Raw genomic sequence first — 19,215 nt, 5'->3', positions numbered from 1 at the left:
CGTAGAGATGGCAGATGGAGTTTAATTCAGACAAATGTGAGTTAATGCATTTTGGAAGGTCTAATACAGATGGGAAATATACAGTTATCGGCAGAACCCTTCAGAGTATTCATAGGCAGAGGGATCTGGGTGTACAGGTACACAGGTCATTGAAAGTGGCAATGCAGGTGGAGAAGTTAATCAAGAAGGCATATGGCATGCTTGCCTTCATCGGCCGGGGCATTGAGTTTAAAAATTGGTAAGTCATGTTGCAGCTTTATAGAACCTTAGTTAGACGGCACTTGGAATCTAGTGTTCAATTCTGGTCACCACACTACCAGAAGGATGTGGAGGCTTTGGAGAGGGTACGGAAAATATTTATCAGGATGTTGCCTGGTGTGGAGGGCATTAGCTATGAGGAGAGGTTGGAGAAACTTGGTTTGTTCTCACTGGAACAACGGAGGTTGAGGAGGGCAACCTGATAGAAGTCTACAAGATTATGAGGGGCATGGACAGAGTGGATAGTCAGAAGCTTTTTCCCAGGGTGGAAGAGTCAATTACTAGGGGCATAGGTTTCAGGTGTGAAGGGCAAGGTTTAAAGGAGATGTACGAGGCAGGTTCTTTACACAGAGGTTGGTGGGTGCCTGGAACTCGTTGCCGGGGAAGGTAGTGGAAGCAGATATGATAGTGACGTTAAGATGTGTCTTGACAAATATATGAATAGCATAGGAATAGAGGGATATGGTCCCCGGAAAGGTAGGGGGTTTTAGTTCAGACGGGCAGCATGGTTGCTACAGGCTTGGAGGGCCAAAGGGCTTGTTTCTGTGCTGTAATTTTATAGAGAATAGAATAGAATCCCTACAGTACAGAAGGAGGCCATTCAGCCCATCGAGTCTGTACTGACCACAATCCCACCCAGGCCCTACTCCCGCAACCTCACACATTTACCCTGCTAATCCCCCTGACACTAGGATCAGTTTAGTATGGCCAATCAACCTTACCTGCACATCTTTGGACATTTATTGGTGAAACTAACAATGCAATAACACGAAGGGGCGATAGTTAACAGTGCGATAAAACAGGTGGATGTGATCATCAACAGAGCCCAATTCCCTAAACCTTTCTCATATAGACTTTCACCCGTGCCCTCCTGGCGACCCCACAACATCTCCATCTCCCGTGGTCCAGCGCCACATCAACACGTCCCCCCAGGATGCACATCAGAACTGGAGGCAGCCAGCTGCACTCCGCACCCATTTTCCTGTGATGCCCCTGGCAGGCGTCTGCTGGAGAGCTGGGACCGAGAGGGGTACAGCCGTCTTCCTGGTGATCTGGATGTATCCTTGCCTTGCTGTTCACCCTGCTGCTCTTGAGATGCACCGGTGTCAGGAAAGGGGGAGTCGGAAAGTCCTGCATCCCATCGGCCAGAATCCCCCGGGTGGAAGGACCCAGCACTGTCCCCAGGCCCCCCTCCTCCCTCGAGGCGCCAATGGACCCCTGGGTCACTCCATGGGACAGTGAAGCTGACTCGGGGGAGGGAGTGGTGATTGGGAAATTCTGCAGGGGTGGTGATTGAGGAGGGGGTTGGGTGGAGCTCTGCAGGAGTCCTGATGGGGGAGAGAGCTGGTGATCGGGGAAACTCTGCAGGGGTGGTGATTGAGGAGAGGGTTAGGGGGTGGAGCTCTGCAGGAGTCCTGATGGGGGAGAGAGCTGGTGATCGGGGAAACTCTGCAGGGGTGGTGATCGGGGAGGGGGCGAGAGGGGGAACTCTGCAGGGGTGGTGATTGAGGAGAGGGTTAGTGGGGGGAGCTCTGCAGGAGTCCTGAAGGGGGAGGGAGCTGGTTGTCGGAGAAACTCTGCAGGGGGGGGCGAGAGGGGGAACTCTGCAGGGATGCTGATTGGGGGGAGGGGTTGGTGATTTGGGGGAAACGCTACAGATGAGGAGATTGGCGGGGCGATTTCTGTGGGGAGGGGGGGATGTCCACTGAAGATGGAAACTGGGAGAATGGAGCGCCTGCACAATGACACCCCTCCAGATCAGCAGCTGGCTTCCCCAGCAAGTTTAGGTTCCTCCCCTTCCTCCTGCAGTGAGGATTATATTGTGACTGTTTTTGACTAAGTGCCACAAGATTGATTTTTAAAATTTGCCCAAGAAATGAGTTTGAAACTTTTCTCACTCATTCAGCACTTCGAATTTTTTTCATGAAATTCCACCCGATGTCTTTTGGTTCTAAACCAATGGAAACAGACATGCATTTTATCAAAACCTCTCAAAAGTTTGAATATCACGATTAAATCTTTCCTTAACCTTTCCTGCTCTATAGAGTGCAATTCCAGCTTCTCTAATCTCTCCATATGGATTATCCATCCTGAGGTCCCTCGTATCACAGATGCCCATCTTCAGACAATTCGATTCACTTCAAGGGATATCAATAAACAGCTGAAGGCGATGGATAAGGAAAAATCCAAACTGGCCAACTGCCCTCCAATGTCTCTCGTCTCGATCATCAGCAAAATGATGGAAGATGTTGTTGCCAACGGTGCGATCAAGCAGCATTTATACAGCAATAACCTGCTCACTGATGCTCATTTTGGGTTCCACCGAGGACCACTCACCTCCTGCCTCATTTACAGCCTTTGTCCAAACATGGACAAAAGAGTTGAACTGGGTGATGTTGGAGTGATTGCCATTGACATCAAGGCAGCGTTTGACTGTGCGTGGCATCAAGCAACCCGATTAACATTGAAGTCAATGGGAATCAGGGGGAAACTCTCCACCGGCGAGAGCCACATCCCGCACAGAGGAGGATGATCGCCGTTGTTGGAGGCCAATCATCTCAGCCCCAGGGTAGTGTCCGAGGCCCATCCACCCTCAGTTGCTCCACCAATGACCCTCCCCCCCATCATAAAGTCGAAAGCGGAGCTGTTCATTGATAACTGCAGTCCTCATGGCTGAGAATGATACCAGGGATGAGGATTTTGTTTTATTCTTTCAGGGGATGTGAATGTGGCTGGCAAGGCCAACATTCATTGCGCATCATTAATTGCCCTTGTGAAGAAAGTGAGCCACTTTCTTGAATCGCTGCAATCCATCTGGTGTAGGTATACCCACAACGCTGTTAGGGAGTTCCAGGAATTTGATGCAGTGACAGAGAAGGAATGGTGATTGATTTTCAAGTCAGAATGGTATGTGATGTGGAGTACAATTTGCAGATGGTGGCATTCCCATACGCTGGCTGCACTTGTTTTTCAAGTGGTAGAAGTTAGGGTTTGGAACATGCTGTGAAAACAGCCTTGGTGATTTCTTGCAGTGCATCTAATCTGTGGGATACACTGCCACCATTATGGGCTAATGGTGGATGTTTAAGGTGGTATTTGAGATGCTGATCAGGCGAGCTACTTTGTCCTGGATAGGATCTACAAAATTGTTGCAGATACACTCATCCAGGTAGGGAATATTCCACCTTACTCCTGATTTATACCTTGTGAATCATGGCAAGCCTTTGGGGAGTCATTAAGTGAGTAACCTGCCACAAAACTCCCAACCTCTGATCTGCTCCTGTAACCACAGTATTTAAATGACTGGTCAATGGTAACCCCAAAGTTATTGCTGGTGGGACATTCACTGATGGTAATGCCATTGAATATCAAGGGAAGATGGTTAGATTTTCTTGCTGGAAATAGATATTTCCTGATAATTATGTGGTGTCAGTATGAATTGACAATCAGCTCCAACCTGAATGTTGTCCTGGTCCTGCGCTGCATGCGGGCAGCTTCAGTATTCAGAGTTGTGAATGGTAATATACACTGCAATCATCAGTGAACATCCCCGTTTCCGACCCTACGGTGGGGAGACGGTAATTAATGAAGCCGCTGAAAATGATTAGGCCCAGGAGACATGAGGAACAACAAAATATATTTATATAGCGCCTTGAAATAATAAAACATCCAGGGAGCATTGTAAAATAAAGTATGATATTGAGCCACAAAGAAGATATTAGGTTAGATGACCAAAAGTTTGGTCAAAGTGGTCGATTTTAAGTGGTGTGTTAAAGGAGAAAAGCGAGGTGGAGAGTTGGAGAGTGTAGGGATGGTATTCCAGAGGTTGGAGCCTAAGCAACTAAAGGTAGAGCTTGCAATGGTGAAGCAAGGGCAGGGACAAACTAAAGACCAGAATTAGAGCAGTGTAATATATTGAGGGTTGTGGGGCTTATCGGAGATTATAGATATTGGGACAGGCAAGGTCATGGAGTGATTTGAAACCAAGGATGAGAATTTTAATATTAAGTTGTTGCTTTACTGGGTGGATCATCGTGCACAAGGGTGATAGTGGAATAACACTTAATGTGAGTTTAAACATGGCCAGCAGAGTTTTAGATGAACCCTGCAGTGACCCTTGCAGTGATGACTGACCTCCAACAACCACAGCCATCCTCGTCTGTACCTGGTATATCCCCAACCGGTGGAGAGTTCCCCCCGCCAAATCCCACTGACTCCAACCCTGTGTAGGTCCCTTTCTGCCACACTCAGTCAAATTAAGTCTTGATGGATTTTCTTTGTTTTTTTTTTTTTGTTTTCTTTGAGAAAACAAAATTTTCTTTGTTCGTCATTCTGTTTGGAACATCCCAAATGCTCATCCAATTTCCTTTGTAATTGTTTATTGTCTCCACTTCCTCCACCCTCGTAGGCAGCGAGTTTCAGGTCATTACCATTCGCTGCATCAGAATATTCTTCCTCACATCTCCCCCCCCCCCCCCCCCGCCCTTGCATCTCTGACCCAAAACAAGAAATCTGTGTCCCCCTCGTCCTTGTCCCTTCAGCTAATGGGAACAGCTTTTCTTTGTCCACCTTATCTAAACCTGTCAGAATCTTGTCCACCCCTATCAAATCTCCCCTCAACCTCCTTTGCTCCAAGGAGAACAACCCCAGCCTGACATCGACAATAAAGAACAAACTAACATAATATGTTCCTGTCTGAAATCAAATGGGAATGTTTAATTTCTGTTTTAAAGATATTGTGAATATATTGTCCTGGACAATAAAGGAATCAGCTATAACTGAGCAAGAAGAAGTCGGTTTCAAGGTGGAATTGACTGGAATATTCTCTCTGGATTTAAACAATGGAGAAACTGCAAACATGGAAGAAAATAAATTTCAAAATGTGAACTCTGAACAGACTGTTTTCAAAATAGAACTTGAAAATTCGCAACTGAACAGCAATGAAGACTCTCCTTTTGCAGGAGGAACTTTGGACTATAATTATTGTAAAAAGAAAAGTTTCAGAAAAGACTGCAAGCAGTAATTTCCATCTTCAGTGGACTGAATTCCTGGACATGGAACCCAGCAGTGTGCTGTTACCAAGCTGGACTTGTGAATGTGAAGTGGACAATGGAGGGATTATTGTGTCTGTTGCAGGTTATAAGATAGATCAACACAGGAAAACAGTGGATTTAGGAACAGGAGGAGGCCATTTGGCCCTTCGAGCCTGCTCCACCATTCAATAAGATCATGGCTGTTGTTAAGATATACAGCATGTTGTATATTGTAATATTCGAAATGGGATATTATGAAGGTGATACATTTTCATTTCTTCCTGTTTTTGTTCCAAAAATCTAATTTCATAATTCCTATGTTTTAGAAATAAGAATTAGTTGCAAGAATTGCTTTTAAAAAATGGAAAACCTGGATGGAGAATCTGACAAAAATACCCTCAGGGAATTTGCAGTCACAAAGCATGGCCCATGTTGGTTTAAGAAGTCAAAACTCGAGAGGTAAGAACTGTAAAAGGTCAGCTGGGTCTTTTAGCTGGAGACATTGGGTCTGACAATTATTGTACTGTTTTTGTTAGGTGAATTCTTCATGCAGACCTCAGGGAAAAAAGGTTTCGTTTTGAAGCTAGATATCTGTCAGATATTCCACCTGGTCTCTGTTACCATGGGGATATGTGATTCAGGGTGGAGCCTTGGTTAGAATTAGACCATAAGATATAGGAGCAGAATTAGGCTATTTGGCCCATCAAATCTGCTGTGCCATTTGATCATGGCTGATAAATCTCAATCCCATTCTCCTGCCTTTTCCCCGGAACCTTTTGAGTCCTTTCCAATCAATGACCTGGTTCCAGCGGACAGTCTGCAGTTAGCTTGGAAGCCACCAGTTGTGGGACCAGGAGCTGTGAACCAGCTGTGGGACCAGAAGCCGAGAGGACCATTAGAAACCAGGGGTGTTTCCAACATTTAAATCCGTCAGCAAGAATGCAGTGAAGCCCATGTTTGGACTGAGGAGTCCACAGTTTGAGAGCTTAAAGGAAAATTGGAGGCTTGTTTAGTGAAAAGATAATGGATGGACTCCCATAAACTCTTGGAGCTTGGAGAATATCTGGAGTACTGGGGAGAATTAAAGTGAATTGTGGAGAGCTTTGACATACCTTTGGGATGGTCCTAGGAACAGAAGTGAATGAACCTTCAAGATATCATTAAGTATAAAGAAACTCTTGGGGGGAGGTAAAAAAATATAACTAGGTTTATATCATAAATCTTTATTGACTAGTATTCAATTTGTAGTGTGTCTTTTTAAATTTTATTTAAACATACAGTAAAGTTTGTTTTTGTTTAAAAATGTGGAATCTTGTGATGTAATTCTTTCAGTTAATCACTGGGTGTTTGAATTTCTCTGCAAACGTTAACAGTCCTGACCGGGATCGCAAAAATTCACACAAACAGTGTTTCAAAACAAATCGAAGAAAAAGATGTTTTTTCTCCTTCAGTCCAAACGTTACACATGAAGAAACCCTCTTCTGGTCTCTCCAATAATTTGTTGCTTTCAGCAATTCTTTTCATGGAACAATCAGATAATTGATGACTAAAAATGGAACTAATTGTATCCCTTTAAAGCAGGAGGGCGATCGCCCGGCACAGAGGGGAATTAGGTAGGGATTTCTCCCATAGACCAATTGACAGGGATTCTACCCTCCAACCACCTGAAGTGAATTCTTTACATGAATCATCCGTGCCAGTGCAGTTATCAACTTGCAGTTTGGCTGATCAGAAAATGCTTTGTTGCTGATTTTCCTTGTGTTAGGAAGTGACAATGCCAAGGCCAGACCTTGTTTCCTCCTTGATCGGGATGTAACCCGTGTCCACATCGCCACTTCATTCTTCCACTGGTTGTATGGTTCAGACTCCGAGAGCATCAGCAGGTAATCAGACCCTGACAATTCCCACTGCCTTTCAGTCATTTCTCACAAAAGCTGCTGGGATTGGAAGCTTCTGTCTGAAATATACTTTCTTTTAGTTTCCAACCTTCACCATTAGACAAGCATTTTCTGTTACCATGTTATAATCCTGACAGCCTTGGGGTGGAGTCAATCTTTATTTGGTATAGATTTGTTCACAGAATCAAACATTACAGGTTCAACTCTGACTCCAAGTTATATTAGTGAGTCCCACTTTTTACCTGCTCATTATAACTATCTAATCAGTGCCCTCCATCTGAATAAACTTAACCTCTATTGATATAATTAACAGCCACAGTCAGACCATCTAAAAGATCACTAATGGGTGTGACTGCCCTGGTGTTTCAGCAGCTTGGATGAACAAGTGAATCCTTTCCCACACACTGAGCAGGTGAATGGTCTCAGTTTGGAAACTGAGGGAAAATAAAATTTCAGGCAGAAGCTTCCAATCTGGTAGGTTTTATGATTAATCGCTGAAAGTGAGTGGGAATTATCAGGGTCTCTCCCCAGTGTGAATTCCCTGATGTTTCAGGAGGTCAGATGATGTTCTAAACCTCTTTGCACAGTGAGAGTGCCTGAACGGGGTCTCCTCAGTGTGAATGCGCTGGTCGACCCTGAGGTCGGCTCAGGTTTTAAAGCAGCTCCCACAGTCAGAGCATTGAACAGGTTTCTTATTGGGGGAGGTGCCTCAGTATTCCAGCAGACTGGATGATTGACTGAGTCACTTCCCACACACACATCAGATGAATGGCCTTTCCCCAGTGTGTAATCCTTTGTGTCTCAGCAGACTAGATAATTGAGTGAATCCCTTCCCACACTCGGAGCAGATGAATGGCCTCGGCCCAGTGTGAATGCGTTGGTTTGTCAGCGGGAGGGATGAGTGAATGAAGCCCTTCCCACGCTCTGAGCAGGGGAACAGTCCCTCACCCGTGTGAAATCGCTGGTGGTTCTGCAGGGTAGATGACTGAGTGAATCCCTTTCCACACACACAACAGGTGAATGGTCTCTCCCCATTGTGAACCCGCTGGTGTGTCAGCAGGGCAGACAAATCGCTGAATTTCTTCCCACACTCAGAGCAGGTGAATGGCCTCTCCCTGATGTGAAGTCGCTGGTGATTCCTCAGGGTGGATGAATCACGAAATCCCCTTCCAAACTCAGAGCGGGTGAACGGTGTCTCCACAGTGAGGCTGCATCGAAGGGTTTCCAGCTTCGAGGGACAATTGAATCCCTTCCCACAGTCCCTACATTTCCATGGTCTGAGTGTCTTTGTACATCTCCAGGTTCAGATGAAGGTTTGACGCCACAGATAACACAGACATGGTCTCTCCTCACTGTGAATCCTTCGATCTTTTCCAGGCTGTGTAACTGGTTAAAGCTCTTTCCACAGTCAGTTCACTGGAATACTCTCACTCGAGTGGATGTGTCTCAGTGATTTTCCAGTCACACTGATGTTTAAACAGTTTGAAGGGACAGACAAACATTTCCCATTCTAGTTTCAAATGCCGATGGTATTCAGATCCTGAATAATTGGGTGACTCTGTCAGATCCTAACGTCATGTTTGTTGAGATTTGTGTCTGTAAATTCTCCCCTTCTAATAGCCTGTGAAAGAAATTCACAAAAATCAGTGCTGTCAGTACAGGATAAAAACTCAGAACAGACAATTCTAGTTTATGTGGAACATTCTTTCCTCTCATTCTTGAAAATGTGTAAATCTCCATTCCAAACACTCTCCCTCCATTCTCACTTTGCTGGACCTGAAATAGACATTGTCCTGAGGGTGCTGATTCATCCTAATCGACAGATCCGTGCTGACTGTTTCATGTACAGGACACATATTCCCGAAATCTTCACACAGGCTTGTGTCTAAGCATATAAAAAATTTGCATATTTAGTGGACTAAAAATGTATGCAATATTCAGAACTCTATTACATGATTAGAGATACAGATGGGTGCGGAAGAACGTGACTTAGGGAGCAAGCAATCATGTTCTGGAACTCACTGACGATGAGAGTGGTGGAAGTGGAGACGACCAGTGATTTCAAAATAAAATTGGTCGGGCACTTGAAGGAATGAAACGTACTGGGGAACAGGGATATCGAGGAAAAATGGCACTGAGTGGATTCCCCGACAGAGACTTGGCACGGACTCAAGTTGCTGAATTGATTTATCTTGTGCTCTGATGACTCTTTGACTGGAAAATATACAGTGTAGTTACAATACTATTCTGGAATTAAACAAAATCAACTGTAATACAAATCCATAAATAACATACCCATTATGCACCATGTAGTAAGAAGTCTGACAACACCAGGTTAAAGTCCAACAGGTTTATTTGGAATCACAAGCTTTCAGAGCACTGCCCCTTCATCAGGTGAGAAGGAGCAGCGCTCTGAAAGCTCGTAATTCCAAATAAACCCATTGGACTTTAACCAGGTGTTGTGAGACTGGTGATTGTCGAGACTGTTCTCTTCCTGTTGGGGAGCACTTCAGCGGTCACGGGCATTCGGCCTCTGATATTCGGGTAAGCGTTCTCCAAGGCGGCCTTCGCGACACACGACGGCGCAGAGTCGCTGAGCAGAAACTGATAGCCAAGTTCTGCACACACGAGGACGGCCTCAACCGGGATATTGGGTTCATGTCACACTATTTGTAACTCCCACAGTTGCGTGGACCTGCAGAGTTTCACTGGCTGTCTTGTCTGGAGACAATACACATCTTTTTAGCCTGTCTTGATGCTCTCTCCACTCACATTGTTTTGTTTCTTAAAGACTTGATTAGTTGTAAGTATTCGCATTCCAACCATTATTCATGTAAATTGAGTTTGTGTCTTTATATGCTCTGTTTGTGAACAGAATTCCCACTCACCTGAAGAAGGGGCTTCGAGCTCCGAAAGCTTGTGTGGCTTTTGCTACCAAATAAACCTGTTGGACTTTAACCAGGTGTTGTTAAACTTCTTACTGTGTTTACCCCAGTCCAACGCCAGCATCTCCACACCATATAACAACACCAGACATATCAATGTTGTTACGATCCTCATGGTCACCTTATAATGAACAAATTCCCACAAATCCCAATCGAATAAACAAAGACAATGTTTCATTTTTTAAAAATTTTACTTTAAAAATTAATCTAAAATTAACATCACTGAATCATGCATTAAGAAACAGTATTTGAATAGACAGGATAAATTACACTTTAAAAAGCTCAGACAATAAAAACAGGTTCCACAAAATCACAAACATTTCCCCCTCAGTATCTTTGGCTCTAATTCCAGTTCCAGAGAATTTCTCTGTCTCAGTATTTCCCAGGGGGAGAAAGAAAGTGTTTTCCTCACAGATGTTGTCCAGAGGATGAAGTTTGAGTCTGTGTGTGAAGTTTGAGTCTGTGGTGAAGTTTGAGTCTGTGTGTGAAGTTTGAGTCTGTGGTGAAGTTTGAGTCTGTGTGTGAAGTTTGAGTCTGTGTGTGAAGTTGGAGTCTGTGGTGAAGTTTGAGTCTGTGGTGAAGTTTGAGTCTGTGGTGAAGTTTGAGTCTGTGGTGAACTTGGAGTCTGTGGTGAACTTGGAGTCTGTGGTGAAGTTTGAGTCTGTGGTGAAGTTTGAGTCTGTGTGTGAAGTTTGAGTCTGTGTGTGAAGTTTGAGTCTGTGTGTGAAGTTTGAGTCTGTGGTGAAGCTACAAACAGAAGCTGTTCTGTTTCAAATCAAACTGCGGGACTTGGAAGAAAATGATGGGAAGAGATTTTGCAAAGTCCCCTCCCCCACTCCCTCAGCTGGCAGCCCAGCACGCAGGCGCAGAGAGCGCTGCTGAGCCGAGCTGTTCGGAGCAGGCGCAGAGAACGCTGCTGAGCCGAGCTGTCCGGAGCAGGCGCAGAGAGCGCTGCTGAGCCGAGTTGTCCGGAGCAGGCGCAGAGAGCGCTGCTGAGCCGAGCTGTCCGGAGCAGGCGCACTGCGGCTGCCGCCAGCGGTCGCACTCGATCTCTTTTTGGAGCAGCCGCTGCCGTCGAGAGAGGGGGGAGGGGGAGATCACCGCGCGGCTTCGCGCTCTGGCCGGAACCGCCAGCCGGTTGCCTGGAAACCTTGGCTCGAGGAGATGGCAGGGGGCGGGGGAATCAATGGGAGGGGGCGGGGCTCCCATGTCTGCGCGCCCGGGCCTGCGCACTGGAACTCCAGGACGTCACATCGGTACAGACTTATTCCTATTGGCTAATTCAGGCTCGGTTCCATTGTGACGTCTCAATGCGGAAGTTGGCCAACGATGTTCAGAGTGAAACTTCCGCCTCTGGACAACATCTGGGAGGAAATCAATGTTTCTCCCTTTCCATTTCTTTTCTCATTCTGGGGGAAATTGGGGACTTGCAGCAACTGAAGGGAAAGGAAGTGAATCCAGGGAGGGTGCAGACTCTGAAAACGTTACAGACGAACATCGGAATTTGGAGCAAGACTCGGCCCAGGTATCTTTTTCTTTCTCGCTCAAAGACATTGACATCCTTTAGCTCCCTCACTTTGACACTGAAGACAATGGGTTCAGTCTTCCCAGTGTTTATATGAAAGAAATTTCTGTTCTTTTAGTACTGGATGTCAGATAAGCCAGGATGGTGTGTGAGTTGGAGAGGAACTTGAAGGTGATGGTGTTCCCATCTATTTGCTACCCTGGTCCTTCTAGGTGGGTGGAGGTTGAAGGTTTGGGAAACTTTCTGTCAAAGTTCTAATTGAGTTGTCAATGTACAAAATCCCTCTCCTTCACCCCGACTTCTCCTACTTCTCTCTGTCTTCTCTCAGTGTCCAGAGTCTTGTCTCCAGACCGTGTGGCAGATTTCCTGCCCTGAAGGATATCAGTGAACCCGCTGGGTTTTTATGACAATCCAGCAGTTTTCATGATCACTTTTTCCGAGTGCCAGCCCCACAAATGACCAGATTCATTCAGCTCAATTTCACAAACTGCCTTTGTGTTTTTGTGGGTTCTCTCTCACTTCCTTTTTTCTGTTTTAAATCAATTTCACAGGGTTTTAGAAGAAGAGGATTTGCAGTTGGGAAACTGAAACCAAATATTATATCAAAACCTGATGGAGTTAGCCAATTTATTGTAACCTGAATATCATTGTGTTTTGAACATGGAAGGAAATAGCACCATTCACAGTGAAGAGAAACTGTACACGTGTTCTGTGTGTGGACAAGACTTTAACCAATCATCCAGCCTTTCGGAACATAATTGCAGTCGCAACAGGGAGAAGCTGTGGAAATGTGGGGACTGTGGGAAGGGATTCCCAGCTGGAGATTCATCGGCGCAGTCACAGTGGGGAGAGACCATTCACCTGCTCCCAGTGTGGGAGGGGATTCACTCAGTCAAACAGCTTACATATACACCAGAGAACTCACACTGACGAGAGACCATTCAACTGCTCCCAGTGTGGGAAAGGATTCACTGCCTCATCCCATCTGCTGAAACATCGGCGAATCCACACTGGGGAAAGGCCGTTCACCTGCTCCCAGTGTGGGAAGGGATTCACTCAGTCTTCCAACCTCGCATTACACCAGCGAATTCACACTGGGGAGAGGCCATTCACTTGCTCCCAGTGTGGGAAGAGATTTGCTCAGTCAGCCACCCTCTTCACACACCAGCGGATTCACACTGATGAGAGACCTTTTAAATGTCCAGACTGTGGGAAATGCTTTAAAAATTCTGTAAATCTGCACTACCATCAACGTGTTCACACTGATGAGAAACCATTCAGGTGCTCTCACTGTGGGACTGGGTTCAAGCAATCATCTCAACTCACTGTACACCAGCGCACTCACACTGGGGAGAGACCCTTCACCTGCTCCCAGCGTGGGAATGGATTTGCTCACTCATCCACTTTGCTGACACACCAGCGAATTCACACCGGGGAGAAGCCGTTCACTTGTTCCAAGTGTGGAAAGGGATTCAGTCAGTCATCCAATCTGCTGAGACACCAGCGAGTTCACAAGTAACTATTGTGATTGGATTTTGCTGTTTTCGTGTTCAGACTGAATCATGTACCTTTGGGTCTGTTTCTGCTGAATTGAAAAGTGACTCCAGCTCTGTTATAGGTGTTGATATAATTGGTCTTAGAAGGGGAGGATTTGGGGTCAGGAAACTTGCACAAAACATCAGATCAGGATTGGATGGAATTGCACAATGTATTGTAACCTGAACAGCAGAGAATTTTGAACATGGAAGGAAATAGCACCGTTTTAATTATCAAACAGTCGCGAGATTTGAGGAAGATTCCAGTAGATTGCAAAGTAGCAAATGTAACTCCTATATTCAAAAAAAGGAGGGAGGCAAAACGGACACTAAAGACCACTTAATCTAAAACCTGATGTAGGGAAAATATTAAAGCTTTATTAAAGATATCATGAGCATGAGAAAAATTCAGACAACCAGAGAGAGTCAGCACGGTTTGAGAAAGGGAAATCATATTCAACCTATTTATTGGAGTTCTTTGAAGGAGTCACATATACTTTGGATAAAGGGGGTCGGTTCGCTCAGTTGGCCGGGTGGCTGGTTTGTGATGCACAGCAACACCAACAGCACAGTTTCAATTCTCGTGCCAACCAAGATTATTCATGAAGGTGCCGTCTCCTCAATCTTGCCCCTCACCTGAGGTGTGGTGATCCAAGATGATGAAAGGCGTGGATAAAGCAGACGTGGAACGGATGCTTCCTCTTCTGGGGCATTCTAGGATGAGAGGTCATAGCCTTAGGATAAGGGGCAGCAAAGTTAAAACAGAGTTGAGGAGAAACTGCTTCTCCCAAAGGGTTATGAATCTGTGGAATTCGCTGTCCCAAAGGGTGGTGGATGCTGGGACAGTGAGTAAATTTGAGGAGTTAGACAGATTTTTAATTGGTAATGGGTTGAAGGGTTATGGGGAGAAGGCAGGAAAATGGGGATGAGGAGGTTATCAGCCATGATCGAATGGTGGAACAGACTCGATTGGCCGAATGGTCTAATTCTGCTCCTATATCTTATTAATTTATGATCCTCAGGTTAAGTGACCACCAGTCAGCTCTCCCTCTCAAGGGGACATCTGGGAGATGGTGACTTTATATTATTGGATAATGGGGCAGCAAAGGTGAATGTACTGTACTTAGATTTCCAAAATGCATTTCATAATCTGCCACATCAAAGCTTAATGTGGAAAATAGAATCTCTGTGTGGGGGTAATATGGCATGGAAAGAAGATTGGCGAGCTAACGGGAAACAGAGTTGGCACACATGGATCTTTATCTGGTTGACAGGATGTGACGAGTGATGTGCCAAAGCGATCAGAACTGGGACCTCTACTTTTAACAATTTATATAAATGACTTGGATGCAAGCATGGTCGCTAAATTTGCTGAGGACACAAAGGTAGAAAAGTAAGTTGTGAAGAGGATGTAAGGAGGCTACAAAGGGATGTAGATAAGTTCAGCTAGTGGGCAAAGATTTGGCAAATGGAGTATAACATGGGCAAATGTGGAATTATCAATTTTGGCAGGAATTCCTGCCAAATTTAAAAAACACATTAAATCGTGAGAGGTTGCAGAGCTCTGAGATTCGGAGGGATCTGGGTGCATGAATCACAAAAGGCTGGAATGCAGGTACAGGAAGTAATGAGGAAAGTTAATAGAATGTCATTGTTTATTGTGAGGAAATTGGTTACAAAAGGAGTGAGTTTATGTTTCAGTCAGACAGGACACTGGTGAGACCACATCTGGAGTGTTGTTAAAGTATTGAACTCCTTATTTAAGGAAAGATGTAAATGTATTGGCAGCAGTTCAGAGAATGTCTACCAGACTAATACCAGAAATTGGCAGGTTGTCTTATGAGGAAAGATTGAGAATCTGGGCTTGTATCCACTGGAGTTTAGAAGAGTAAGAGGGGCCTTGATTGAAACCTTTTAAGTTTCTGAGGGCTATTGACTGGGTTGATGTGGAAAGGATGTTTTTTTTTCTTGCAGGAGAATTTTGAACAAGGAGACACTGTTTAAAAATGTGTTTCAGACAGAGGTGGGGAGAAGTGTTGTCTCTCAGAGGATCATGGATCTTTGGAACTCTCTTCCTCAAAAGGCAGAGGAAGCAGAATCTTGGAATATTTTGAAGAAGAGCAAGATGGTCTCCTGATTAACAAGGAGATGGAAGATTATTGGTGAGGGTAGTGGGCAGGAATGTGGGGTTGAGGTTACAATCAGATCAGCCACGATCTTATTGAATGGTGGAACAGGCTCGAGGGGCCGAGTGGCCTCTTTCTGTTCCTAATTATTAAGTTCGAATGAGTCTGTTTCCATTGCTGTTAATAAACAACAGTCCATTTATAGATGTTAATATTGTGGATAATAGTCAAATAAATTGACTTTGTTTTAAACACACGGCCTTTTTAATATCTGTAACACAGGTTCGTCCAATGATTGGCCGTGGTAAAATTGACCTTAGTGTCAGTGGTAATAGCAGGGTCATTAAATGGGGTTACGGGAATAGGGCCCGGGTGGGATTGTGGTCGGTGCAGACTGGATGGGCTGAATGGCCTCCTTCTGCACTGTAGGGATTCTATGATTCTAGTCTTGTAATAGAATATTGTAACTATGTTAATATATTTCCAGGCATCGTTATTCCAATAGAGAAGGAGTCCATGTCAACTCTCTGTAGAGCAATCCAGTCAGACCCATTGCCCCTCCGTCTACTCATTCTCCTGCAAGATTATTTTCTTCAAGTGCGCATCCAATTTCATTTTGAAATCTTTAATTGCTTTCAATGCCACCAGATCCGTGGGCACCCAGTTCCAGATCATGATCACTCGCTGCACCCACTATATCTCCAACCAAGTAATGAGTGCTGCATATTACACACATTTGAACAGGAAGTGATGCGCATGGATTGGTTAACCAACATGAATTGGCACCTTTAGGAGAATTGGGAGGGTGTATAGTGGGATACAGCAGGGTAAGAATAGTGGGGAAAAGTAAAGAATTTTCTGTAAAAACTGGAATTGTCTTTTCTGAATTTCTAAGTTGCACTGACAGTGATGAATTTTGGAAATTCGTGTTACAGGATATCAGAAGAGGATTTCCAGACAGAAATCTCAAAACAAACACTCATGGTGATCTGACAGATTAACTCCATTCATCGGAACCTGGAAAACATCAGCCTTTGGAATCTACAAAGAGAAATATTTGTCTGTTCTTCTGCTTCAAGAGATTTCAACCATAAATGTGATTGGAAAAGTGTGGACGCACATAGATCGGAGTGAGAGCGTTCCAGTGAACTGACTGTGGAAAAAAACTCCAACACATCTTGAAAAGACAGCACCAGTCACATTGGGGTGAGACCGTTCGGGTGTTTTGTTGTGGATGAGGCTTCAGCTGACTGTCAAACTGGGAGAGACACATGGACACCAGCACCATGGAGAAGCCGTGGAAATGTGGAGACTGTGGTAAAGGATTCAATTTCTCACACCAACTGGAAACTCATCGATGTAATCACACTGGGGAGAGGCCGTTCATTTGCTTGGAGTGTGGGAAGGGATTTGCTCATTCATCCTCCCTGCAGACACACAAACGAGTTCACACAGGGGAGTGGCCATTCACCTGCCCCGAGTGCGGGAAAGGATTCACAAGTTCATCCCACCTGGAGACACACAAGCGAGTTCACAGCGGGGAGAAGCCATTCACCTGCTCCGATTGTGGGAAGGGATTCAGTGAATCATCCAACTTGCTGATGCACCAGCGAGGTCACACCGGGGAGAAATGGTTCACGTGTTCAGAGTGTGGGAAGGGATTCACTCAGTTATCCCACCTGCAGACACACGAGCGAGTTCACACCGGGGAGAGGCCATTCATCTGCCCTGAGTGTGGGAAAGGATTCAGTAATTCATCCAACCTGCAGAGGCACCAGCGAATTCACACCAGGGAGAGACCGTTCAGCTGCTCCGAGTGTGGGAAGGGATTCACTGATTCATCCTATCTGCTGATACATCAGCGAGTTCACACTGGGGAGAGGCCGTTCATCTGCCCTGAGTGTGGGAAGCGTTTCCCTTATGCATCAAATCTGCAGAAACATCGACGATTGCACACTGGGGAGAGACCATTCACCTGCCCAAATTGTGGGAAAACATTCACTCAGTCATCCCACCTGCAGACACATCAGCGAGTTCACACTGGAGAGAGACCATTCACCTGCTCTCAGTGTGAGAAAGGATTCAGTAATTCATCCAACCTGCGGACACACCAGCGAGTTCACACTGGGGAGAGACCGTTCACCTGCTCTGACTGTGGGAAAGGATTCACTAAGTCATCGCAACTGCTGAGACACCAGCGAGTTCACAAGTGATGACAGGGGTTGGATTCTGCTGTTATTGTCAGAGGCTACAGAAGGATATAGATAGGCTGGAAATTTGGGCAAAGAAATGGCAGATGGAGTTCAATCCGGATAAATGCGAAGTGATGCATTTTGGTAGGACTAACGTAGGGGGGAGCTATACGATAAATGGCAGAACCATAAAGGGTGTAGATACGCAGAGGGACCTGGGTGTGCAAGTCCACAGATCCTTGAAGGTGACGTCACAGGTGGAGAAGGTGGTGAAGAAGGCATATGGCATGCTTGCCTTTATAGGATGGGGCATAGAGTATAACAGTTGGGGTCTGATGTTGCAGTTGTATAGAACGTTGGTTCGGCCACATTTGGAATACTGCGTCCAGTTTGTGGTGACTGTTGTAAAATGGAGGAAACTGCGGACCTGGGTAATCAAATTTAGTTTTAAAATTCAATCATTTTTATACCATATTCATTGCTATAAGTAGCAAGGTCAAGGAAGCCATTTTAAACTCAAAACATGTGGCTTCTAACAGTCTATTCACCTTCTGTCAGTTGGCGTTATTCGCTATAAATTGATTTTATATTAACAGCCAGTCATGAAACATATGATTATTCAGTAATGAACCTTGATTAAGATATCGTTCGTGACTCAGTGCAATAGACAACTATATCATAAAGGCTAGATCTTTATTTTAAAATATTAACACTGAATCACCTGAAATGTTTCCAGAAACCGCAGAGCCGGCAGAAATTGTTTAAAGGAAGAAATTATTCTCTAATTTTGATAAACTACAGGAAATCATATTCTTCCAAAGTCCAGCTGAAGAATAAGGTTCATTGTTCAGTCTGGTCAGGATTAGTAAGGAAGAAAGCTGTTGTCTTTCTACAAACTGTCTTTTTGAACTCGTCTATCTTGTAGTAACCAAGTTTATTATTTAAAGATTACTGTATTAATTAGCTAGCAGTCAGCAATAGATGATTGGAGAAGTAGTGAGATTTAATTGAGTTACAATTAATAAATCAATCAAGAATCAGTCGCTATTTTTAAGTTTATATATTAGTATCACATGTCGGCTTATAGTAAAAACTGAGTTTTATTTGCTGTAAAAGTGTATAATCTGAATTGCTGTGGATGTGAAGAATGTGCACTGATGATAAATGTACTGGTAAGAGAGACCTTCAAGCTCTGATTTGTCTCAGAATTTGAAATTGTCTGAATACCTGATTGTATAGAATCAGATAAAGGGTTAGTATGAAACTGTGCAATTGTATTCCTGTCTAAGATAATGAGAGAAGGTGGTGTCAGTAATTGGGGATCCGGTTAAATTAATCTGGTAACCAAATTGACCAAGTGTCATGTCACAATCAGCCCAACTCTGATGTCAGGTAATGGTCACTTTGGGGATAAAAGGGGCAGATGGGGTACTTGGGTTGGCATCTCATCCTAAAGGCAGCAGCTCTAATAATGCAGCACTCCCTCAGTGCTGGCACTTTGAATGTTGGCCTCAGGTCAATGGACTGGGATTTGAAAGAACAATCTTCTGATTCAGAGTGTAGATTTGATTTATTATCGTCACATGTATGAACATACAATCAAAAGTCTTGTTTCTTGCACGCTATACAGACAAAGCATACCGTTCATAGAGAAGGAAATGAGAGAGTGCAGAATGTAGTGTTACAGTCACAGCTAGGGTGTG

The 19,215-nt window shown here is 44.7% G+C and overlaps 2 protein-coding genes across 2 annotated transcripts in view; both read left to right on the top strand.

The window, feature by feature from the left end:
- The window catches only part of LOC144482730 (uncharacterized), a 68,556-nt gene extending 49,647 nt beyond the window's left edge, over positions 1-18,909 (top strand). Inside the window, 2 exon segments of the mRNA XM_078201569.1 lie at positions 12,503-13,174; positions 16,603-18,909. Of these exon segments, the coding sequence (XP_078057695.1) occupies positions 12,503-13,174; positions 16,603-17,533 (1,603 nt within the window). The 3' untranslated portion in view covers positions 17,534-18,909.
- The window catches only part of LOC144482794 (uncharacterized), a 442,920-nt gene that overhangs the window by 343,205 nt on the left and 80,500 nt on the right, over positions 1-19,215 (top strand). The window lies entirely within an intron of this gene.

This window comes from Mustelus asterias, unplaced genomic scaffold, assembly GCF_964213995.1.
Source record: "Mustelus asterias unplaced genomic scaffold, sMusAst1.hap1.1 HAP1_SCAFFOLD_42, whole genome shotgun sequence".
In the NCBI taxonomy this organism is placed as follows: Eukaryota; Metazoa; Chordata; class Chondrichthyes; order Carcharhiniformes; family Triakidae; genus Mustelus; species Mustelus asterias.
This window is presented reverse-complemented; position numbering and strand designations above follow the sequence as displayed.